This window comes from Empidonax traillii, unplaced genomic scaffold (genome assembly GCF_003031625.1).
Source record: "Empidonax traillii isolate 1590-97213 ecotype Southwest subspecies unplaced genomic scaffold, ASM303162v1 scaffold6:size4315531, whole genome shotgun sequence".
NCBI classification, from domain to species: Eukaryota; Metazoa; Chordata; class Aves; order Passeriformes; family Tyrannidae; genus Empidonax; species Empidonax traillii.
This window is the reverse complement of record NW_020955199.1, coordinates 1,418,958-1,441,077: the sequence shown is the minus strand read 5'-3', so window position 1 is coordinate 1,441,077 and position 22,120 is coordinate 1,418,958. Positions and strand designations below refer to the sequence as shown.

General features: G+C 38.4%; 1 protein-coding gene across 9 annotated transcripts in view; it reads right to left on the bottom strand.

The window, feature by feature from the left end:
• Nucleotides 1-22,120, bottom strand: part of NTRK2 (neurotrophic receptor tyrosine kinase 2) — a 205,347-nt gene that overhangs the window by 137,524 nt on the left and 45,703 nt on the right. For all 9 annotated transcript variants that reach the window (XM_027880504.1, XM_027880513.1, XM_027880519.1 and 6 more), the window contains exons 8-11: nt 20,620-20,919; nt 15,916-15,948; nt 11,630-11,730; nt 10,276-10,375 (exon numbers count right to left, since the gene is read on the bottom strand). In XM_027880504.1, the coding sequence (XP_027736305.1) occupies nt 10,276-10,375; nt 11,630-11,730; nt 15,916-15,948; nt 20,620-20,919 (534 nt within the window). The remainder of the gene's footprint in view (nt 1-10,275; nt 10,376-11,629; nt 11,731-15,915; nt 15,949-20,619; nt 20,920-22,120) is intronic.

Sequence of the window (22,120 nt, the reverse complement as noted above, 5' to 3'; positions counted from 1 at the left end):
TATTCAAGCAGCTTGGCTATCTTTTGTCTTAATTTTTCTTAATTCCTCTGAACTTTTGTACTTTCTCGTCTTTTTTCTAAGGTGCAACAGCATTGCTACAAGAATGGCTTTACAGCACTTCTTGCTCATTCTGAGAGAAAAGACACTATGAACCTAGCAAAAAAAAAAAAAAAAGGTATTATTGATGCTTTTTCCAAATATTCAGACCTAAAGAGTGTAATGTCATGAGACTGTACAAACAAAACAAAGGAATTTTCAGATGCATTAAAGGAAGATATTGATAAAAGGCTACTCTTCTTTGTTTTTGCAAAATCAAGCAAGAAAGAACAAGTAGTTTGTCTGACTTGTGGAAAATTCAAATAAGCATCAGAAAACTTTGAAAACCATATTCAATCTCTAAGCAGCTTTTATTTGTGAGGCTTTTTTAGATACACACATATGCCTGGAACATACTTCAACAAGTCCTCATTTTTTTTGTGATTCCATACATAGTACTTAAAAAGACATGGCTCCACTGCAGGAAGCAGAATAGCAACAGCTGAGGAGAGCTAGAGTATAGTGTTCTGTGCCAGCCAGGCTCTCAGGCTGTGGTGAATCTTCCCCTGTTGTGCAAAGTTCCATACTGAACGCCTTTCTTGGAACAAGGCAAAAAAAAAGCACTTCATGTGTACTAATATCTTGGCATCTTGTAACAGAATTGATAAGTAGCTAACATGGTCAGGCATTTAAAATGAGAACTTTACATATGCATTGTATTGTATTATCTACTATTCAGTGCAAGCAAAGGGTTTGTCCGAAGCTCAGGGGGAAAAAAAAAGGAGGAAAACAAAGGAAAAAGGTTCAAACAGATGGATAACATTGCTATTCTTTGGTCCTTTTGTTTCTTTCTATTAATTCCCCACATCTGATTACTTCTTCTTCACTCTGATTACAGGCAAAAATTATCATAATGATGATCTATCTTCTCCTCCACCTCTCATTCTCCTATTTCCTCCTACATCCAATCTCATTTCTCTCTCAAATTCTCCATGAACTAAGCCACAACTTGCCCTCACAAAGTAATGCATTCCCAAAACAGTGTGACCTGCATTATGGGCAAAAGTTCATATAAAAATAGCTGAGTGATCAACCTTTGCATATAAAAAACTAAAGGAGAAACTCTGGGCTCTGTAAAATAAAGAGTTGTGAAACAACCGTGGATGTTGACTAAACATGGGGTTTGGTCTCTGCAGTTTACACCTTTAAGACTGATTCTTCTCTTCTGTCACTACATTGATGCAGGAGCTCTGCTATTTCTGTGCACCTAAGCCCATACCAAGTGGAGCCCTGGCAATCAGGATTTCAGCTTTCCTTATTTCTACTGAATCCATTTATAGTCTTCTTTTCAGTCTTTCAATTTTGTCTCTATCCTGTTCTCTACTCAGCATCTCCCCAGTTCTCCATTTCACTTCAGGCACACCATATATATGTGCACTTCTTCATCCCATCACCTGATTGTATATTGTTCTGGGGGAGGGGGAGTGAAATAAAAGTAATTTTTAACACTTCTTTCCATATATTTTTATTAGTAACAGACTTGGGGCCTCAGATAATTTTTCTTTTTTTAATAATATTAGTGTTAATAATATCAGTGTAGTAGTTCACATTATGAAAAGCTCTCAGCAAATTAAAAACTCCTTTTCTGCCTCAATCATTACAACTGAGTTTAAATTTTCCAACCAAAGGAGATCAGAATCAAATGCACCATCATTCACTAAAAATTCTCCAGCTTCAGATTTGAGCTTTCTTCATAAATCCTCTTTTATAGATGAGGCATGTCATCCATTTGCTTGTTCCTATTACAGAAACAAGAGCTGCATTCCTCTCTTATATCTTGTATCTTTGGTTTGGACTTTGGAAAAACAGTAGCAGACCAAAACAGATATCTGAGACCCAGAGACCAAATTTTATATAAATAATAACAATAGAACTCTAAAAATGCCCAATAGTATGTTCTGATAGGGTGACATGGACCTAATAAAACACTTTAGGAAACAATGCTCTTTTACTTCCTGGAACACAAGAGAATGGTGGCTTAGATATCTTGAGATCTTTGTAAAATCCTTTACGCAAAATTACTTTCACGGGTCAGTTAATATAAACTCTCATTGCTCAAATCATTTAATAGCAATTTGCTTCTTCAAAGTAAGGTACCTAGAAGCATTAACAACTCCACAGAATCATAAAATCAGATGGGTTGGAAAGGACCTCTGAGATTAAGCCCAACCCTTGATCCAACTACCACCACAGTTACCAGACCATGGAACTAAGTGCCACATCCAGTCTCTTCTTAAGTACCTCCAGGGACGGAGAATCCACTACTTCCCTGGGCAGCCCATTCCAATGTCTGATTACCCTCTCTGCAAAAAATTTCTTCCTAACATCCAACCTAAACCTCCCCTGGCAGAGCTTGAGACCATGCCCTCTTGTCTTACTGATAGCTGCCTGGGAGAAGAGACCAACCCCCACCTGGCTACAACCTCCTTTCAGGGAGTTGTAGAGAGTGATGACGTCACCTCTAAGCCTTCTCTTCTCCAGGCTAAACAACCCCAGCTCCCTCAGCCTCTTCTCCTAGAACTTGTGCTCAAGTCCCTTCACAAGAGCCTTGTTGCTCTTCTCTGGACATTCTCCAGCACCTCAATATCCTTCCTTGTGGGGGAGCCCATCTGGCTCTGGGCTCTGTAAACTGAAATACCAAAGATGGAATAATTACACCTGGCATAGGTTCAACAACGAACAGTAAGGACTGTGACACAGAATGGGTTTCCTGTTAGGAATACTGACCTATTGTATTCAGACATGTGTGGCTATGTCCAATCATGAGTTGTTATGTTAGTGGTAAACCAATGGTGCATATACATGCGTCACCTAGAACGGTATAAAGTAGATACACTGTTGTAACAAAGTGAGCTAGTATCCTGAAGCCATGCCATGTACCACCCCAACCCACGACACTTCGTGAACTGAGGGGCCCAGAACTGGACACAATACTCAAGGTGTGGCCTCACCAGTGCTGAGTACAGGGGAAGGATCACTTCCCTGCTCCTGCTGGCCACACTGTTCCTGATCCAGGCCAGGATGCCATTGGCCTTCTTGGCCACCTGGGCACACTGCTGGCTCATGTTCAGCCTTCTGTCAATCCAAACTCCCAGGTCCATTTCTGCCTGGCTGCTCTCCAGCCACTCTGTGCCCAGCCTGTAGCGCTGCAGGGGTTGTTGTGGCCAAAGTGCAGGACCCGGCACTTGGCCTTGTTGAACTTCATCCCATTGGAGTCAGCCCAACTCTCCAGTCTGTCCAGGTCCCTCTGCAGAGCCCTCCTGCCTTCCAGCTGATCCACATTCCCCCCCAGCTTGGTGTCATCTGCAAATTTACTAATGGTGGACTCAATCCCCTTGTCTAAATTGTCAATAAAGATATTAAAAAGGACTGGGCCCAGCACTGATCCCTGGGGAACACCACTGGTGACCGGTTGCCAGCTGGATGCAGCCCCATTCACCAGCACTCTCTGGGCCCGGCCCTACAGCCAGTTCTTAACCCAGCACAGAGTGCCCCTGTCCAAGCCATGGGCTGCAGCTTTTCCAGGAGTATATTATGGGAGACAGTGTCAAAGGCTTTGCTGAAGTCCAGATAGACCACATCCATAGCCTTCCCCTCATCCACCAGGTGGGTCACCTTATCATAAAAGGAGATCAGGTTGGTCAGACAGGACCTGCCCTTCTTACACCTGTGCTGACTGGTTCTGATCCCCCATCTTCCAAATTTCATGTAGTAAAATAATATTACTGCCCCCATGAAAAAACTGCTGCACCTAAGACAGACAATTTGTATGATCTGCCCATGACTGTAGGGACTAGAACGACAGTGTCAAATAATAAAAACAGCTCCTTGTGTGTGGTTCAGATGAGCAACATCATCACTGCCTTTACATTGTCTACTCACTAAAAATACTGTAGATTTGAGCACGTTCATGTTTCTCTATATCTGATTTTATGACACTGACTCATGATTTGATCTCTCTTTCATATTCTGCTCATTGACTAAATAATGGAATGTTCTAAAGACATTAAATGACTGACACCCACAGAATTGGCATTTAGGTAGGTACAACACAGCACAAAAGCACTTCTATAGGTACAAGTGAAAACTCAAAAAGTTCAGTATTTCAGTGACTTGAGGACAGTCAAATAGTGTGTTCCCAAGCTACAAACTGATCTTCTCAATTATTTGTCAAAGCAAGCAAAACTGTCCAGGAAGCCATTACTGCTAGAAGCTTATTGCAGACCAATCTGAACATTACATCATACCTGTCAAAATGCAGGTCTTTGCTGAAGATAAAAGCTTCTATTTTTGTAATTGGTATAGAATTAAAAGGAGTACAAGTGTTACTATTTTAACTGCATTTCACCCTTCTCCTACTCTATAAGCAAGTCAATTGCTTAAGCTAGACATGTGATGCATGAGTTAATAATAAACAGAACAGCTCTCCCTTTTCCCACATCAGTACTTCAAACCACTCAGAGACATCTAAACACTCCTAAATCTGAATTTTTCAACCATTGGTGTGAATGAAGCAGAAGGTTTAAGTACCTTGGAATCAGCCCCCCTGCAACTCAAGTCAAATAAAATGTATTAAAGCAGAAAAGCAATGATCATTTGCTATATGCTTACAAGAAGTAAGACAGGAAAATTTTTTCTTGATGGCCCTAAAGATACAGCCAAAAGAATATGCAAAACCCTGAATAAATGGTTATGTGTCAGACAGAATGGTAAAGCTCTCCACTTTCACCTAACAGCATGGTATTTGAAGCCATGTAAATATGCGTAAGTGATGGTTAAAGTCTTTTGGTCATTATGTCACATCATTGGGTCAGAATGACAATACTGCTTTGTAAGGAGGCTCCTATCATGCTTTTGTACAGTGTTTCTTAGCCAAACTAAAATACGGTAAGACAGCTGAGAAATATGCAGCAAATGAGTTCCCAGCTGCCCTCTTGTGTGCTTCTTTTGGACCAAAACTCAGAATGTAACAAGAGTTTACAAGCAAATACAATATAGTATATGACACACAAAGAAGAAAAAATATTCCTGGACTAACAGTGTGCTCCTGTTGGAATAACTAGTGCCTTTATTTAAAAGTTTTCAAGGACATTCAGGGCTCAGTGCAGAGGTTACAGAAATTACTTGAGAGAAAAAGCTATCAAGAATTAGGAGGAAATACACTGGTTTGACTTTGGCAGGCTAAATACATGGGTGTGTTTCTATCTTTTAATCAGCTTGATGAAAGAGAACAACATCCTCCTTGATAGTCCAAATTTTAAACTTACATTCAAAAAGACAAGCAGCTAGCAAGGACTTGAAGGAAATGTACTGCTTTGGGGTGTCCTAAAAGGGACAGTTTTCTTTCTTAGATCAACCTGTACAATCTTATTACCTGATCACAGAAAGGTAAATTTCTGTACCCTGAATTGCACAGACTTGCAAGATACTGAGAAGGGTGAAGCATTCATAGTCAGGACTTACATTTAGACATGATAGGTAGTTCAGAGAGTGCTCGAGGAAGGAGAAACACCTTTCAAAGCATGACACCCAAGCCCACAGACAGGAGAAGATAACTGGCACTGCCTAAGTATAATGCGAATTTCAGACTGTTTGTTCCCTTACCTTTGCACTTTGCACTACAGCACACAGCTCAAAGCACTGACAGAAACTTCATACAAATATAGAAACAAAAAATCCTCTCACCTGATTAAGTACACACAGGTTTTCCTCTACTTTTGACAAATGCTGGTTGTTAACTTCTTAAAAAACAGATGGTGCTGCTTTGGATACGATGGCTTCCCTTTCCTTTCTGATTTTGGTAAAACCTATACAAACTCCATTTATCTCTACAGTAAGACTGGTGTGATAATAGTTGTCCTTAACTATCCACTTCCAGTTTCCCTAGCAAACAAGGAGCAGTAACAATATTGCCTTGTCACTGGAATAGGGACATGTGCTAAAATTTACTACAGTTCAAATAAGCAAAAATGTTTTGATCCTTTTAACTGAATGATGGTGTTTTGAAGTTTATCCACTAATTTACCTTCCACCAGTTTCCTCCATACTTCCATTCATGCTTAGAGGCTTTAATAACATTTGCAAACTGTCTATTGGGCTGGTTATGTTGCTGCAACCATTTGATTAATTAGATTGAGTTTTCAACATGGAAAGCAGAATAAAGCAGGACTAGAACTACTCTTCCACAAATCCTCTCAGGGATTTCACAAACACTTCCTTGCCCTCTCTACTTCAGCTCCCTTGTTACTTTTCAGTTTCATAAGCTGGTTAGATGGAGTCAGAAAAACACACAAAACTGTAGGAGCTGTCTTGGCAGCCTTCATTGAATTCCCACCGTGAGCACTTTCACATCCCAGAGCAAGCAAGCCAAGGTATTTCGTAAGAGCAACCCACAAGTCTTAACAAACGCATTTAGGAAGTTAACTGAAGCTTTCACCATTTATGCTGCAGCATCTTGCAAGGGTCTAAAAGCCTCACCTCCTGATTCAAGCAACGAAAAGCAGCTTTTCACACAAAGCTGTTGTCAAGCAGACCCTGTACAATAAGGCCTTTAAAATGTACACAAGCAGTGAAATAGAATTATGTTTCATCAGTTACCCTGATGAATTTGCAGTAGAAGTCTGGAAGTCTAGCACAATGTGAGAGTTTTTTCTATCAACCCTATTTTAAGTCTTTTCTAGTATGGATCATAGATCTCTTCTATACTAATACTGTTCCCAAAGTCAACCATCAGAAACTCCTATCTTCTCTAGTTTTAAAAGACAGAGTAAAAAGAAGCAAGACATGAATTAAAATAATTGCTTGCTTCATACAGGACAATCCAACTTCAATCAGAACACAGAACATCACAAACATTTGTTACTGGTGGTGAATGAGTGCTTTGCTTGCCCTGGTTACCTGTAAAAATATTCTATTGCTACAATTTGGAAAGATAATTGAGTGAAATTAACATACCCCAACTTTTTCTCTTACCTTAGATATACCAGAAGAATAGGGAAAATTAAAAAAAAATTGTTTTTACACAACTCTTCAAGAGATCTTAAAAAGAGATTGACCAGTACTGTCAAAGAACTAGAAGCTCCCAGAGGACCTGGTACTCCCTAACATATAAACTGGACACTTTTCTGCTCTGTCTGATAATGAAAAGAAGACAACGGGGAATATGAGCTCTGTGGTAGGCTGAGCAGCTGCTCAGCATGAACAGTGCTTCCAGGTATGGGCAGCTCTGAGGCAACACAGCTCAGACACAACTGCCTGCTTCACATCTCTTTCTGGGGACTCTTATCACTGTCAGTTCCACATTCCAACCACGCTTGAGCTCTTGAAGTGCAGAACTCAGCAAGGACACAGTCTAAGAAGTGGGCAGATGATGCCCATGCAAAAGATGGGACCAACTGGCATTTAAAAATATGAGATGTAAAACAGTATTTACGGAAGCTACAGATGCCTGCTGAGAAGCCCAGTGAGATGAAAATTTCATCCCTTACATAAAGACATTTCCTACGGCACAGACAATGCTGATTTGGTATATACAGATTTCTTTTTCTGATTTTCACTGGAACGTTTTTTCCATCTATATAGTTGCATGGAAAATACCACTGGTGCCACTCTGACTGCTCCAGTTACTGAGTGGCTATTTGGGCTTTTTTTCCAAACTGCTTGCTAAAGAAGGGTGGTAAGGTATTTAACAACAGGCTGTCCGAGATGATCACATTGGTTTCTCAGAAGGTAACACAAAAATGAAGCACAGCCTTTCATGTATTTCTGCTTGATGTAACTCAGGCAGTTACTTCTTATGAATACAAAATAGTTATTAATTTTGGAGAGGGCTTTTAAATCTTATTTTATAAATATTTTCCATGTCAATCTGGATATTTCACTCCTTCCATACTAAGACTGTTTATTAAACTGCAGCACACTGTCTTTATGCAGTTTGGATTAATTTTGCCATCACTAAATTCAATTGCAAATGATTCAAGGAGTTCTCAGGTAGCTGGCTTGATCCTTTCATTCATAGATTGCAAGACACACATTTTTAAATGTATTCTGCTGACCAATAATGATCAAAAAAAACCCTTCTTGTCACCTTTGCCTTGCTTTTCTCATGTTCAAACACACCAGGTTATTTATATGAATTCGCAGCATATGCTGCAGGTTTTTCAGAGCATGTAATATTTTCTTATTAGTCTAGTTATTGCATATCTATACATATCTAATCTCAGGTCAATTCAATAATACTGATAATGATAAAGGGAGAGAGTGTTTCTGGGACTTTGGATTATGTATAAATCCAGACCGTGAAGCTGAGGTGTGAATGCACAGTTCGCAGAAGTTTGAGGTCCACTTAAGGGCCAAGTAAAAGTCACTCCTTTCTAATGAAGCATTCAAGAGTTATTTGTAGCTCACAGTGACATTTCACCATTACCACACATACCATGAATGTAATTAATTTTTGAAGGAGTGTACCTGAACTGTAAACTCATTTTACTGATTTTTTTAACCATCACCAGTCAGATTTAAAAATAAAATAAATAAAATATATGAGGTTGCTGCCTTTTCATAATTTCATATAGTCATTTCCATAAAATTATATCCTTATGACAATATGATCTACATGGACAATTCTGCAACAAAGAACTACTCAGGTCAAGTTTACTGATTAGGCAAGTGCATTATTTTTGTGAGAAGAGTTGTATCTTAAGATATTAAAAAACTAATAGCATCCTGGAAGGTAATTTAACACTACCACACAAAACAGAACTTCGTGCATTCTTCCTCATGGTAGAGTTTACTTCGTAGATTCTCCAATAACATTGAAATATTTAATGCATATCTGGAACAACCTAACAAGTATTCAGCTTTAAAGAACTAACAACAAACAATGCTCATTGTTTCTCTCAATTAGCTTACATCTACTTCAGCTCTGCAAATGCAATTCAGAAAGCCTCAAACACAAGTAAAATTTACGCTGAACTGCTGTTCAGTCACAGAAAGCTTTTTCTAGCCTTCAGCCAAAGCTGCAGCTCTGTCCTGCTGACTTTGCATTGTTATTCAGAGTATATTACAATGACTGTCCTCTTCTTATGCTACCCCAAAGAACAGAGACTGCATCGTATCAGAAGGAGGTGAAAGCAAGGTTACCATCCCAGCAAGCTGAGCTGCACTAACTACGTTCCTGTTGTGCTCAAATTTCATTTGTTCCGGGAAATCTACTCTAAACGGAACACAGGAACACAAAATACAAAGTAGATATCCCTGAAAAGATCACTTGCCAAGAGCATATAAGGATTACCAAAATATACATCCACGTGGTACTATGCCGTAAGCACAGTTGAGAGGAAGTACATGAGGTTAACAGAAGATTAGTCACCACATTCTCCACAGACCCTCATCTACGCATATTAAAAACAAAAGCTCATCTCCTTCAGTACACAGCAAATCATCTTCTAGTTCTCCCAACAAGACAGTGGGTTTTTTTAAATTTCTTTTTTAATATCAGTTCACTCACATCAGTAGTCACAGACTGATGATATCAGTAAAGTAATATGGTAACGGAGTTGTTGCAGGTACCTCATACCTCCATCTGGCTGTAAAATAAATAAATGAATAAACAAAAAGCTGAGATTTCCCTTTTCCACAGGGACATGAGTACTTGCCACTCTCTCCAGATGCTACTCCCCAAGAAGCACAAGAAAATGTATCTGTCAGAATGTGACAGGATCCACTGCAAACGCACCTTCCATTCTTGTCATTGTTTCCTCTTGAATCACCTTAACGGGACATTGTAGTATTGTGTGAAGTGCCTCTTACATACAGCATAGATTCTCATCAAACTGTTATAATCAAACTTATAGCAGAATAAATTTAATTTCCTGTCTTCTTCCTACCTACATTGACCTGAGAAATATTTTATTCCAGGAAGTGTCTCAGGGGGATTTGCAGCAGAAGGTACAAAAATAGGATTTGTCATAAGAAAAAAAGAGAAAAAATATTTATCATCCAAAATTCTACACTCTGTCTACATCTACCTCTGTCCTTATTTACCCAATGAATAAACAAAATATTAAATGTGATGGCATTTAATGTAGCTATTTTGACTGCTCCCAGAACAACCACCCATAGTATCAGTTCATACAACCCACAACAGTTCTGGAAGGTATAAACAAAACCCCTCCTTACCTTTCATTCCAAACTTGGAGTGTCTTCCAAACTTCAGAATAATGAGTGTTATTACTAAGCCAGTGCACACCAATGCTGCAATTCCCACTACAACATACACCTAAAAAAGAAGAGGACACAAACAGACCTGATTTTTTTGTACTTGTAAACTACCTTCAAAAATATACAGCATTCAGATTAATCCAGTTAGGAAAAGAGATTCATTTCAACTGGGAACTCAGATCAAATAGTAAAGAAAACAGACACTTGTTGAAGTTTCTTCTATTCTGCAGGGAGCAGAGATTCAGACACTTATAAGAACACCTTTTTCAACATCCTACACATTCAAGGCAGGTGGGAGGGAGCGTAGAGCACCCCTTTCCCTTCCAGCAGAGTGGCATGTTTCAAGAAAAGTGGCATGTTACATGAGAGAAAAGCATATAGGGAAAAAAGTTTACTGTGAAGATGGTTGAATATCGGTACAAATTACGTGGAGTGGCTGGGAAGCCTCCATCACTGGAGACATCAAAACCAGAAAGGACACACCCATGAGGATCCATGCTGGCCTGGCTTTAATCAAGGCTTTGACCAGTGGATTTCCACAGGTCCCTGCCGTCTCACCTCAGCAGTTCAATGACTCCAGTATCAGATTAGAAAAGACTGCTTTGGATCCTCCCAGTTTTTAGCACAGTGTCCCTGCTCTCTGGTTCATGAATGCACATGCCCCACTGCTTGCTGCTTTACAGAGTCAGTGGTGGAGGGAGGCTGCAATGTCAACCAATCTGGTAACCCACTATCAGTTTCCAACATTTCAGTTCAGGAAAGCATGAGAGGCAAGGCAGCCCATACCAATGCAGCCACTTTTACTAAAACCTATTACATACCATTAAAACAAAAACCTACATGAAATCATGTTTTAAAGACACACAATTAGATTTTGAAAGTTTGTCGCAGCATATCCTTTCTCTAAGGAGGAGCTGACTCCAGGACTGGTATTCAAACAACAATCTTCAAATTACCTTGCATATCTTTCTTTTGTAAATGAAGAGCTGCTCTCCTTAACTAAAAATTAAACGCAAAGTCAGGCTAAAAAATTACAGTGAAGTTGTTCATTAAAGTAAGACATAAAATAACAGTTTTACTTCAACTGAAAATTGATTCACTCTTTCAAAAAAACGGGGGTAGGACAAAAGTGAGGAGCATTGATTTTTTTTTTTTTTCTTTTTCTTTTTTTTTCCTGAGTTTTGATCACAACACACTAATAGTTATAGTGTTCTGGTAGCTCAGGGTCCTATTATAGTGTCTGCTGCTTTGTGAGTTCTATAGCCAGAAAGTTCACAAAAATCACAGATCAGGAAAAAATACATATACTTACAGTGATGCTATCTTCATTCTCTTTGTTGGAAACATCCGTAGAAGTGATTTGATTACTGTTATTTGTGGCATCTCCAAGATCATTAGGCGTGGTTTCATACTCTTAAGAAAGGAAAAAGGGTTGCTTTTATAATTTCGTCACTTTGGAAGGGAAATGGTTTTTGTAATTTCTGCTCTGTAAGATGGTAAAGGTCACTACCAACTTTGGGACTTCGATGCTAATGAAGCTGGAATGTTTTGGGGGGAACCACTATGGTATATAATCAAACAAATGTGCTGGGACTGACAAACATGAAAAGAGAAGCAATCTACATCATAATGTGTATCCCTACTGGAAACACCAGAGTTAAATGAGAACTCCATTCAGAGAGCTATTTTAACGTGCTTCTGACTTCCCATTAAAAATGAAAGACTGCCCTCTACACTAAACTTCGCCAGCCTTGCGTTGAGTCAAATATAGGACAATCTTAGGAATTAGCTCAGGCACTTTTGTTTAGCCGATGAACTCGGCAGATGGGTTTCTAGCTAGTTGTATCATTATCAAATGGGAAATAGCTGGGTTTATTTGTTTAATAAATAATAAAATATCCCTGTTGTGTGCACAGGGGTTACCATTTAGAATTGCTGTCATACAGGTAATCCTTTAAAAATTTAAGTGCCTGAACCGGTATGAAGAAATTTATTGAGTTATCAAAATAATTCCACTGACAGGGCTGCAGGGGTCAATCCAGAACTATTCCACATAAAGAATGAACACGGCTTAATTATTTAGAATAATTTTTAAATGAAGCACAGATATTTACAGTCCATGATTTCCTGACAAAATTATTCAAATGAGATAAAACCAGTGAAATAGTAATATATTTTAAGAGGCGCATTAAAATAAAATTTAAACATGCACGTATTTTTTATTTACTTTTGGAAATGCACATAACATTTCAACTTCATGATTATAATGTGTGCAGATGAAAGACACAAAGGGCAATAACTGCACCTATTACAAAATGCACCTCCAGCATTGTAATTTAATTTTGCAATTCACTGGGTATTTTGTTACGTTTTGATTAAAATCAGTGCCATAAGCCTGCAGATGAAATTTTAAGTGCGAAATTGAAAAAGCAGAGCACAGAGGCACAGCTCTTGCTAATTAAAGAGGCAGGAGCTCTTCAGATCACAGAGCTGCTGCTGAGCACAGGAAAGGCTTGCACCTCAGCAGAGGTATTGTCCTTTAGCTCCGAATGCCAGTTTGGAGAGCTCAGCTGGCAGTGCTAGTAAGAAGTTGACTGGGCTTTTGATCTTCAAGAACATATTTGCTTTCTGCAAGGCACTAGCAGGCTGCAGATTTTTTGGTAGAGGAAGCTATCAGCTACCTCTGGCACCAGTGCTACAGTCAGCAGAGTCAGGATGTCTAAACAACTCACATACTCTATTTTGGCTCTAAACTATGCATGCCAAAGGACAGGACTCTTTCAAGCCAAAATACGTATTAAGTATACAGAACTTTCATGAGAAAAATGTAATTTCTTGGGCTTTTACCATTTGAATTCTACAACTCTGTACTGCATCTCTATGGGTGTAGCTTACCATGCGTCACAGAAGTACAAAGAGGACTTCTTGCTCATCTAGGTAGCATAATCCCTGCCTTAACAGCTCGGCTGCACAAGCAGCCTGGACTCTTGGACAAACTGCTGTCCACACTATCTGCCACCATAAGTACACACTTTGCCACAGGAGGGGAGGAGACTTCTGCTTCATTCATTTGCAGGCAAAGCCCGCTTTATGTAACAAATACCTAGGCCCAAAAGGTTGGGTTTCCTTTAAAATTAGCTGAGAACATTTTCACAAATATAGTTTTGGCCAACCCTATATTTATTTTAAGACCAACATACAAAACAAATTTTTAGAGTCTTCACTGCTCTGACTTTGTAAAAAAAACTTTGAAGAAGGAAATTTTTTGTTCTTAATTTCATCTGTAAGTAGCAGCAGGCAAAAGATGATGGTATTTGCAGTTCTGTTTGTGCTCATATCTGTACTAAACTACTGGAAATCACACTCTGAAGGACTAGTGAGAACCATACAGAGTGTTTCAGATCTGGTCTGTGAATCCCCCGAATGGACTTTTGTATTAAAATGGGCAAGAGCTAAAGTAGGCTGCATCTGTACACTGGTGTTCTGCTGACATTCCCTGCTAATTGTGAGTCATAGGCATTTGAGGTGCATAGAGCCAGATCTTCAAAGCCTCTTGAAACAGGTGAGTCAGTCAAGGAAAACACACACAACAGTTATCTAGCCCAAACTGGATGATTCCGAGTTAAACAAATTCCTCTTCATTTCACTATGAAATCCTGACATAAACACTGAGCACTTTACAGACAGGGTCACGCCTCTTGACTCATGCTAGGTAAGACTCATATTGCTGCAGGGCCAGGTTCTCCTGTGCTGTGTACCTCATGCAGCCACTAGTAACTACAAAAACTGCAGTGAATTTCAGCTGAGATTGGGTTATATTTTGCAGTAATTTCACAAAAAAGGTGCATGGTGGCTGGGATAGATAGAACAGCACAGTCACATCAGCACCGGAGGGGTGGGAGGGAGGTCGGGGGGTGTCACTCTGCACAGTCATTCTGGGGGTTTGGCTGACATGGGGCAGGTTGTCTCTTTCATGTTCACAACCACATTAGAAGAAGCATCGTAGCATGAAAATGTCAACTCGGAGCCAAAGGAGCTGGCTTTGCACTTAAATTTCCTGCTCATACCCAAGTGAGTTGCTTTATTTCTCTCAGTTACTTCCCAGATGGTGTCAGGACAGCTTTCCCTCTTCGCCTCTTCCAAGAGGTGCCAGAGAGGTGAGCTAGAGGCACCAATGACTGCTCCATGCACTGCAGGCACTGCCCCATGCAGTCGGGACTCCCACGGGCAAACACAATGTCATGCAGCCTGATGCAGCCTCATCTGTTCTTCTGTTTTCTGTTGCATGTTCAAAACACTTAATGGAAAACATTTGGAAATCACCTCACATCACAAGGACAGCATTTTCAAACAGCAGAAAGAACAGCCAAGAATAAAAAGGAAGGCTGCCTTCACCAGGACTGGGTCTTGCAGGTTGTGATCCACCAGCAAAACTTGAAGCACAACATATTAGCAGAAACCTACCCAAGTCAATAGAAGCACGCAGCACTCACATGAGTAAAGCCATACACAGGCATCAGGGCCTTCATAAACAACTCAGAATCAAAATCTTCATGCATACAGTTTATGTAATACAACACATGAAGAAACTGTGCAAACCATCACCACTTTCCTATATACAACCCTCCCACCCACCCACCCAAAAAAAAAAAAAATTGGAAAGAGAGGGAGGGGAAGCTATCCTTTGGAATTTCTAAGCATTTAAAGTTAAACTGATGCTTTAATTGCACATTTGTTAAAGTTTAATGACATGGAATGGAATAAAAGACATAACATTTAGATCAGCTTTAGATAACTTGAGTTATGGGCCATTTCATCCAAGTAAAAAGTACTCCAAACAGGATCCAGCTTCAGGTTGTTTGGGTATATTAGTTAAGATGAACTTTCCTACTCAGCAGAAGTATACCAAAAATATTTTGTAAAACTAGCTAGTTGCTTTTCACACTGCAGCTTCTATTCTAGTGCACGCTGGCTTTCGCTAGGTACATTTCTCCTAACTAAAAAACCAATGTGAACACTGTGCCATCAAATCCTCTTGCACACACTCAGCTACCACGGAAGTGATGGTCTGCTTATGCAAGAGAGATTAAGGAAAGGTACAAATGAGTGGACAGAGCAGAATGAATTGCCTATAGGAAAACTTACTTGCGCCAACTTCATTTTTAAGTGGGATTTAGGGGTACATTTTTGGAGGTAAAATAAGTATGGAATCATCCCTAAATAAATAAATTAAGTTACATAAGGAGAAATCACAGACTCTCATTTCTCCAAGAAATGCCTCCAAAAGGTTCACAAAACCTAATGTCTGTGAACTACACTAGACAGCTTTCATTCTACAAGATCAACTGCACCCATTCATAGCAGTGCATTTATGCTTCTCCTAATGTGAATAAAAAGCAGCAGAGTAAGTAAAACATCATATTGCCATCATGTATGTTGAATATAAGGTAGGAGAATCAAGAACACAAAATACCTTTTAGAATTGTGTTATGCTATGTGACATTTCAATTTAACTGAGCCTGACATTCAATCTTTTAATGGCTTCAGTTCCTTAATTTCTAGCATTAAAAGAAAAGAAAAAGGTAATCAAATATATACCATAAACGTCTGGATCCAAAATTGGGCCACTACCTGCACACGGAGAAGAGAAAAAAAAAAAAGAAAAGCTATGTAAATAGATTGCAAATGCTGGAAGAATAAGAAAAGGAATTGTTTTAAGAGTTGACTTTTATTTGCTATAGCAATCATCAGTAACTACATAAATGAAAATCAACACCAATAATTGCAGTACCTGCTTATCAGATTACATTTACAACCATTTTGGAGCTATCCCAAAGGTTAATATTTTGCTTCATGTGAAAGAGCTACTGCACAGGGCACTAGCTCTGGCAAGGGTACACGTTATTCCCCAACTGGGCAAAATCGTACTTTCCACTATTAATATATATATGGAATAACTGCAACATTAACTATTCCTGTTGAAAAGTCAATGGTAAAATTCTCCCTGACTTCAAGTGGAATCAAGACTTCAGTGAGTTTTAACAATTACTGATTTTTACTTGATAAAAAATTTGCTCTTATATCACTGTGAGAGCAAACCAGTTTAGCTGTGAGCTGGTAATTTAAGGGCTAGAGGTAGCAATAACCAAAGCAGCACCATTTTATTCCCTCTGTTAAAGGATACTTCCAAGAAGTCAGCTGCACAGCTGATACACAGACAGAACTCTTACCAAAAGAGTCAGATGTCTCAGAAACCAGAATTTTCACAAGCAAATGGATACCTGTCCAGGCAAAACTTTTCTAAATTTTACTACTTCCTATTTGCATCTCTTTCTAATTACTGCACATATATAAGGCTAAGCATATATGTCAATGTAATGCACAAAACACCCACAGAATTATTGTGCAATATTAGGCTATTAATGCTTTGAAACATACTTGTGTTGTATCTTGATATACCTGTTCATTTTGGTTTATAATGTATTCATAGCACAGCTTATGTAGTAGGCTTCTAATAATCTCTTCCATATTATTAGTCTTTCTTTTAGGTTTGAAGTAAAACTATAGATAATTAAAATCTCTAAAGATTAATCCAACTTCAAAAAGCATAATTCCATTTATACTTCTACACAGTAAATCCATAGCAGTGGCATTATACTGGCATAAAGACACTGTGAATATGAGCAGAACACCATTGTTCACAGCATGAGAATCTGTGCTGAAAATACTAGTTGCAACCTATGTGCAGAGTGGCAACAGATAATTACATTTATTTTAAAATGCATTTGAAGATATTCTAGTATCTCGAGATACAGCTCAATAATCCCCATGAGAACCATAATGTCAATCAACAGAAATAAATAACCAGTGAAGAAATGTTGCACTATCTGTCCGCATGCAACACTTGGCCAGAGATTTCTGCCCATAAAAGTTCATGGATTCAGTTTTCCCAGTGTAAAACATCCATCTGCTGAAAGACAGTATATCCAACTCATATTCTGTAATCAGAAATGGAAAAAACCCCAAAACAACAACAATAAAAAAACCTCCCAGGCCTTTATTTCTGGCAACATATTTGTTACTGTTCATTTAAATTGGGATAAAGTAAGCAGATTAGTTAACCCTTAACTCCTGCCATAGATATGAACTAGGAAGTCATCAACTCTATTCAATTCCTTTTATATAACTGAACACTTCCAATAAAGTTTCAAAAATCAAGATCCTGGACAACTCCCAAATTTCTACTTCATATTGTTTTTTCTATTTAGCACATAAAAACACACCTACTTAATCATCAGTTGCAATTATTTTAATACCGAACTTCACTGCAATCATTTTCCATATTTACACACAGTTATTTTCAAGGCAAATACAGAATGGCACCATTGTTTTTGTCCCCTTTAGAAGAGGTTAAGCAAATGATTTATCCTATTCGCTCATCTGCATCAACTACACTTGGATTGCTTGCTTCTTTGTAAATTTGATGTTTTCAAAAAAATACAGCAGCAAAGGACTCAATTCCAAAAACACAGTTCTGCAAAACACATTATGCCACACAAGCAAACACTACTTCTATGGCATATTTAACATATTCTTTTATTATATCAAAATATATGTGACTTGGATTCCTTCCACTGAATTTTAGCATAGAGAGTTGGTAGATAAATAAGCTTAATTAAAAATACCTATTATTGCTAAAAACCTCTCCAACTTTCATTAGATATTTTGGATCAACTATGAGGATAGCCTCCAGAATAAACCATGACCATTTGTGGCTTACTCTTCATAGCAGTGTCATCTCATATAATTAAGTCACTCTCAGCAAGAACAGGAAACCAAGAACTTTAGCAGCCTAAAGATAGCTAAAATCCAGCTAATTAAATATAAAGTTTATTCTTCTACGTCTTCATATTTAAAATAAATTCTTATTTTACAACATTAACTGTGAAATCATTAACACCATCAAAATTATGAGAGCATCAAAACTGAGAGCATCTTAGAGAAATCACGTCTTCACCATGTTTGATGCAACTCTGAAAGTGGAGTATTATGCTGTTGATGGTAGAACATGTTTCAGACTTATGTGTATTTACTTTAGGTAGATACATGGATTATAGGTTTCTAAAAATTTTTTTTTTATTTTTACCTTCTGAGCATTTGCCCAAGTGATGCAATAAGGAGAGAATCAGTTTAAGCTCAGCAAGTGTACCTCACCCCATTCAGTCATGAAGATATGGAAATGAACGTAATACCAGGGCATGGGCCTTAATCTTTATGCTTCATTTTACAATATATGGGCCAAAAGAAGAAACTACACAGTAACGACAGCACTGAAAAAGCCTTTTAAGGATTTGAAAAAGCTTGACAGTGCTTTAAATAGTAACAGTTGAGAACAAAAATTGTAACACAACGCATTTGCTTTTATGCCAGCCTCAGTGGAGGAGACAACATTATGTCATTTTCAGCAGCTCAATGCCATGAATTCTTAAAGGAAAAAAACTGAAAACAATATTGAGGAAACTAAGTAGATAAGCCATTTCCCCTGCTGTTAATTTTTAAGACTGGTTTGGTGCCATTTACTATATATGAACTAATTTCTAATGCAGTTACATCCTGTCTACACATAGTCCCATTTCCTCTATACTCCTTTTGTAAAGCTTAATCCACTACAGGACTTGGGAAATGCTTAAAGAACACAAAACAGATTAAATAATATATAGACTTATTTCTATATGAATGGAAATATGATGGAACAAATAAATAATGTTTTCTTTCTAATCTAGAAGATAGCTACAGTTCTATTTACTGATCTAAAACACCACAACTGGAAAGTTTTCAGAGTACAGGGGAGAGGCATAAAGAAAAACAGGAGAAGGGATTTGGATCAAAGACAAAAAATTGTAAAATCACCTTAATGTGTGAGAGATTAACTGTTATTCTGTTAGAAAATGAAGTCAGGTTCATATTAAATAAGCAGGATGTAAGAGAACTTTCACTGTACACAGAATATCCATGAGGTGAATTGTTTTGCTGAACAGTTTTAAAGCAGTATTAAAGGATGCTAGTAGCTGAAACCATGACATGTTTCTGTAATGAGTCTATTTAAGGAAGAACTCCAGAGAAAAAAAAAGAAGAGAGGAGCATTAAGGACAGCAGGAGTAAATAAAGCCTGATTTTATCAGCTCTGCATCTTCTCCTTCTAAAGGTGGGAAAGTCTTTTGACCTACTCTCTCCCTCCCTTCAGCAAACTAAGTTGATAGAGAAAAAATTAAATATAACTGTATTTTTACTGTCTGTAGCCTGAGATATAGGAAGAGAAAATTTAAACATACATTTTTCCTGCCAGATAACATTAGCACTGCACACTGCTGTTTAAAAGAAGAAGGCAACTATTTATATCACATGGCTAAAAAGCCAAAGGTACATACAAGCTCATATTTTCAGATATGAGTATGTAATTATCTGCACAAAATCATGACTTTATTTCTACTCCAGATGTGCAAGGTCCACTCAAACTTTTCTTTCCACATACCCCAGTTTGCTTATGTGTACAGTGACTATTCTTACAGTCACTTCACGTACGCTTTTGAAGATGTGGGAAAAGATCAAACCACAGTGAATAATCACAGTAGTGAATTAGTCTACCTTGATCCTGCCCAAACAGCATTTAGGTGGCCTTGGCAAAACCTTTAGAGCAACTCAAGATGAAAACACCTTGAACAGTGATACTCCTAGAGATGTACATGTCCAACCTCCACCTAGACAAATGGGAACGGGACAACAAAATGCCTGTATGGATCTGAGACCTTGTCCATCCTGCCTCTGGGTTACTGATGTCCTAAACAACATATTATCATCAATTCACTGGACCGCACAATCAATTTTGCAACAAGGCACTATATGCTACAGAGGCATCTTCCATGTCTTGCGATACACTGCCTAGTTCCATTCACATGCTGTGCAGCAAATTACAGAGTGGATGAATTGGTAGTCAGTGCCTTCCAGGATCAGTACGGAGGCTTGGGAAAACTTCAGAAAAGAAACCTTTTATTAGCCTTAGCTGGCAGAGAGGATGGTTACTCAAAGGAAAGATTTACAGAGTACTGGCATGGGCGCCCTCGAGAAGCAATAAACAAGAAAATGATCATGGAAAACATTATTTTGCAACTAATATTGAAGACATGCACTCAGAGAAAAAAAAAAGTCCTACAAAAAGCTTCCTCCAAATAGTTAAACTGGGCAAGAGCACTGTCTCAGTAGTATCAATTTGCAAATGCTAACATTAAAAAAAATTACACTTACCATCTCCAGGCACTGACATGAAATGAGCATCAACCCGTTTTTCATCCTCTCCATAATCATTCTTTGCCAGTAAAGTATAAGCACCATTATTCAGGTGTGTAGGATTGTCCAGCTGAAGGCAGCCATGGTATTCACTTTGATTGATAACATGTATTTTAGTACAGATGTATTCAGACTCATTCAGTACAGCTCCTTCATAGAACCACTGCAGTGTGGGCTTAGGGTTCCCTTTCACAGTGAATGGAATACACCAGTGGTGGTCCGGGGTTGGAGACTCAATAAACGTGATATTTGGTGCAACTATATTGGAAAAAAAAGAATGAAGAACATCAGAATATTCTGAACATGTCCTTCTTCCCTTCTCGTCCTCCCTCCAAAGTTATCAGGGAAGTCTATTTCATTTACCAGTACAAATATATGTTACTAGTAAGAATGGTACGTATTTGAAGGATGCCCACACAGGAATGCACCTGCTCTGCCTGGGGTACTATGCTTACAATTGAAATGAAGTTGCTCTTTAAAGAAACAAAGCAAACTAGTTTCAGACAAAGACTGAACATGTGTTAAATCACTTAAAGCCTGCAAGGTGTGGGAAGTTCAGTTACTAGATCGCTGAGAAAATCTCTCTCTTGAGAGGGAGACATTTTAGTTTTATTCTGCTGAAAAAAAGGTGCAGAGGAGTGCTGAAGGAAAACAACAGTATTGAAAATATTTAAAAGCTGGCCAAAAGCAAGTAGTACCGGAAATATACTTGGCTAGGAATCCAAACTTACAGACTATTTTCTTCATAGAATCAAAGCCAGAACAGATTACTTAATTCCCTGGATTCTTTTGTCAGGGAAAGATGATTTTCTACTATACATACTTACATCCTTGTTAAAATCTGCTAAATGTCTCAAGTTTACAGACTACTTCTGTTTCTCTCAAGAGATTATTCCAACACCTTACCCATTATTTCACTAATGGGAAATTTTCCCCTATATTTATTCTTAACTACATCCAATTTCATCTAGTTGTACTCCCTTTTATCACTCGCAACAGTGACAAGCTCAGAATCTCATTACACTGTTCAAACATTTCTAGTTTATGTTCCTTCCCATAGTTATTACAAATCCAATATCAACTTACAAACCTACATGTACAGTGATTTCTCTAGTTTACTCTGTCAGGAGCACATGCTGAGCCAAGTTTGCCGTCTACAAAGTGTTCCGTTCCCATCTTCAATCAAACAGAGGGTTGCAACTTGTGAAAACACGCTGCCTCATTCATGTAAAATGAATTTAGCCTGGAGCCTAGATCAAAGAAGCCAGTGCCTCTATACTGAATGTCTTTTCCCCCTTCCTTGGCCCTGACAAATAGATGTACTATTCAAAGCTGTGACAAATAACTTTATATCTGGCCGCACAAATGTTGAGAGTGTATTATTTTCCGAACAAAGCAGCTGTTGTTTTAGATAGTAAGAACTTAAACATTTGTAGTCTCACAGATAGCTATAAGCCTT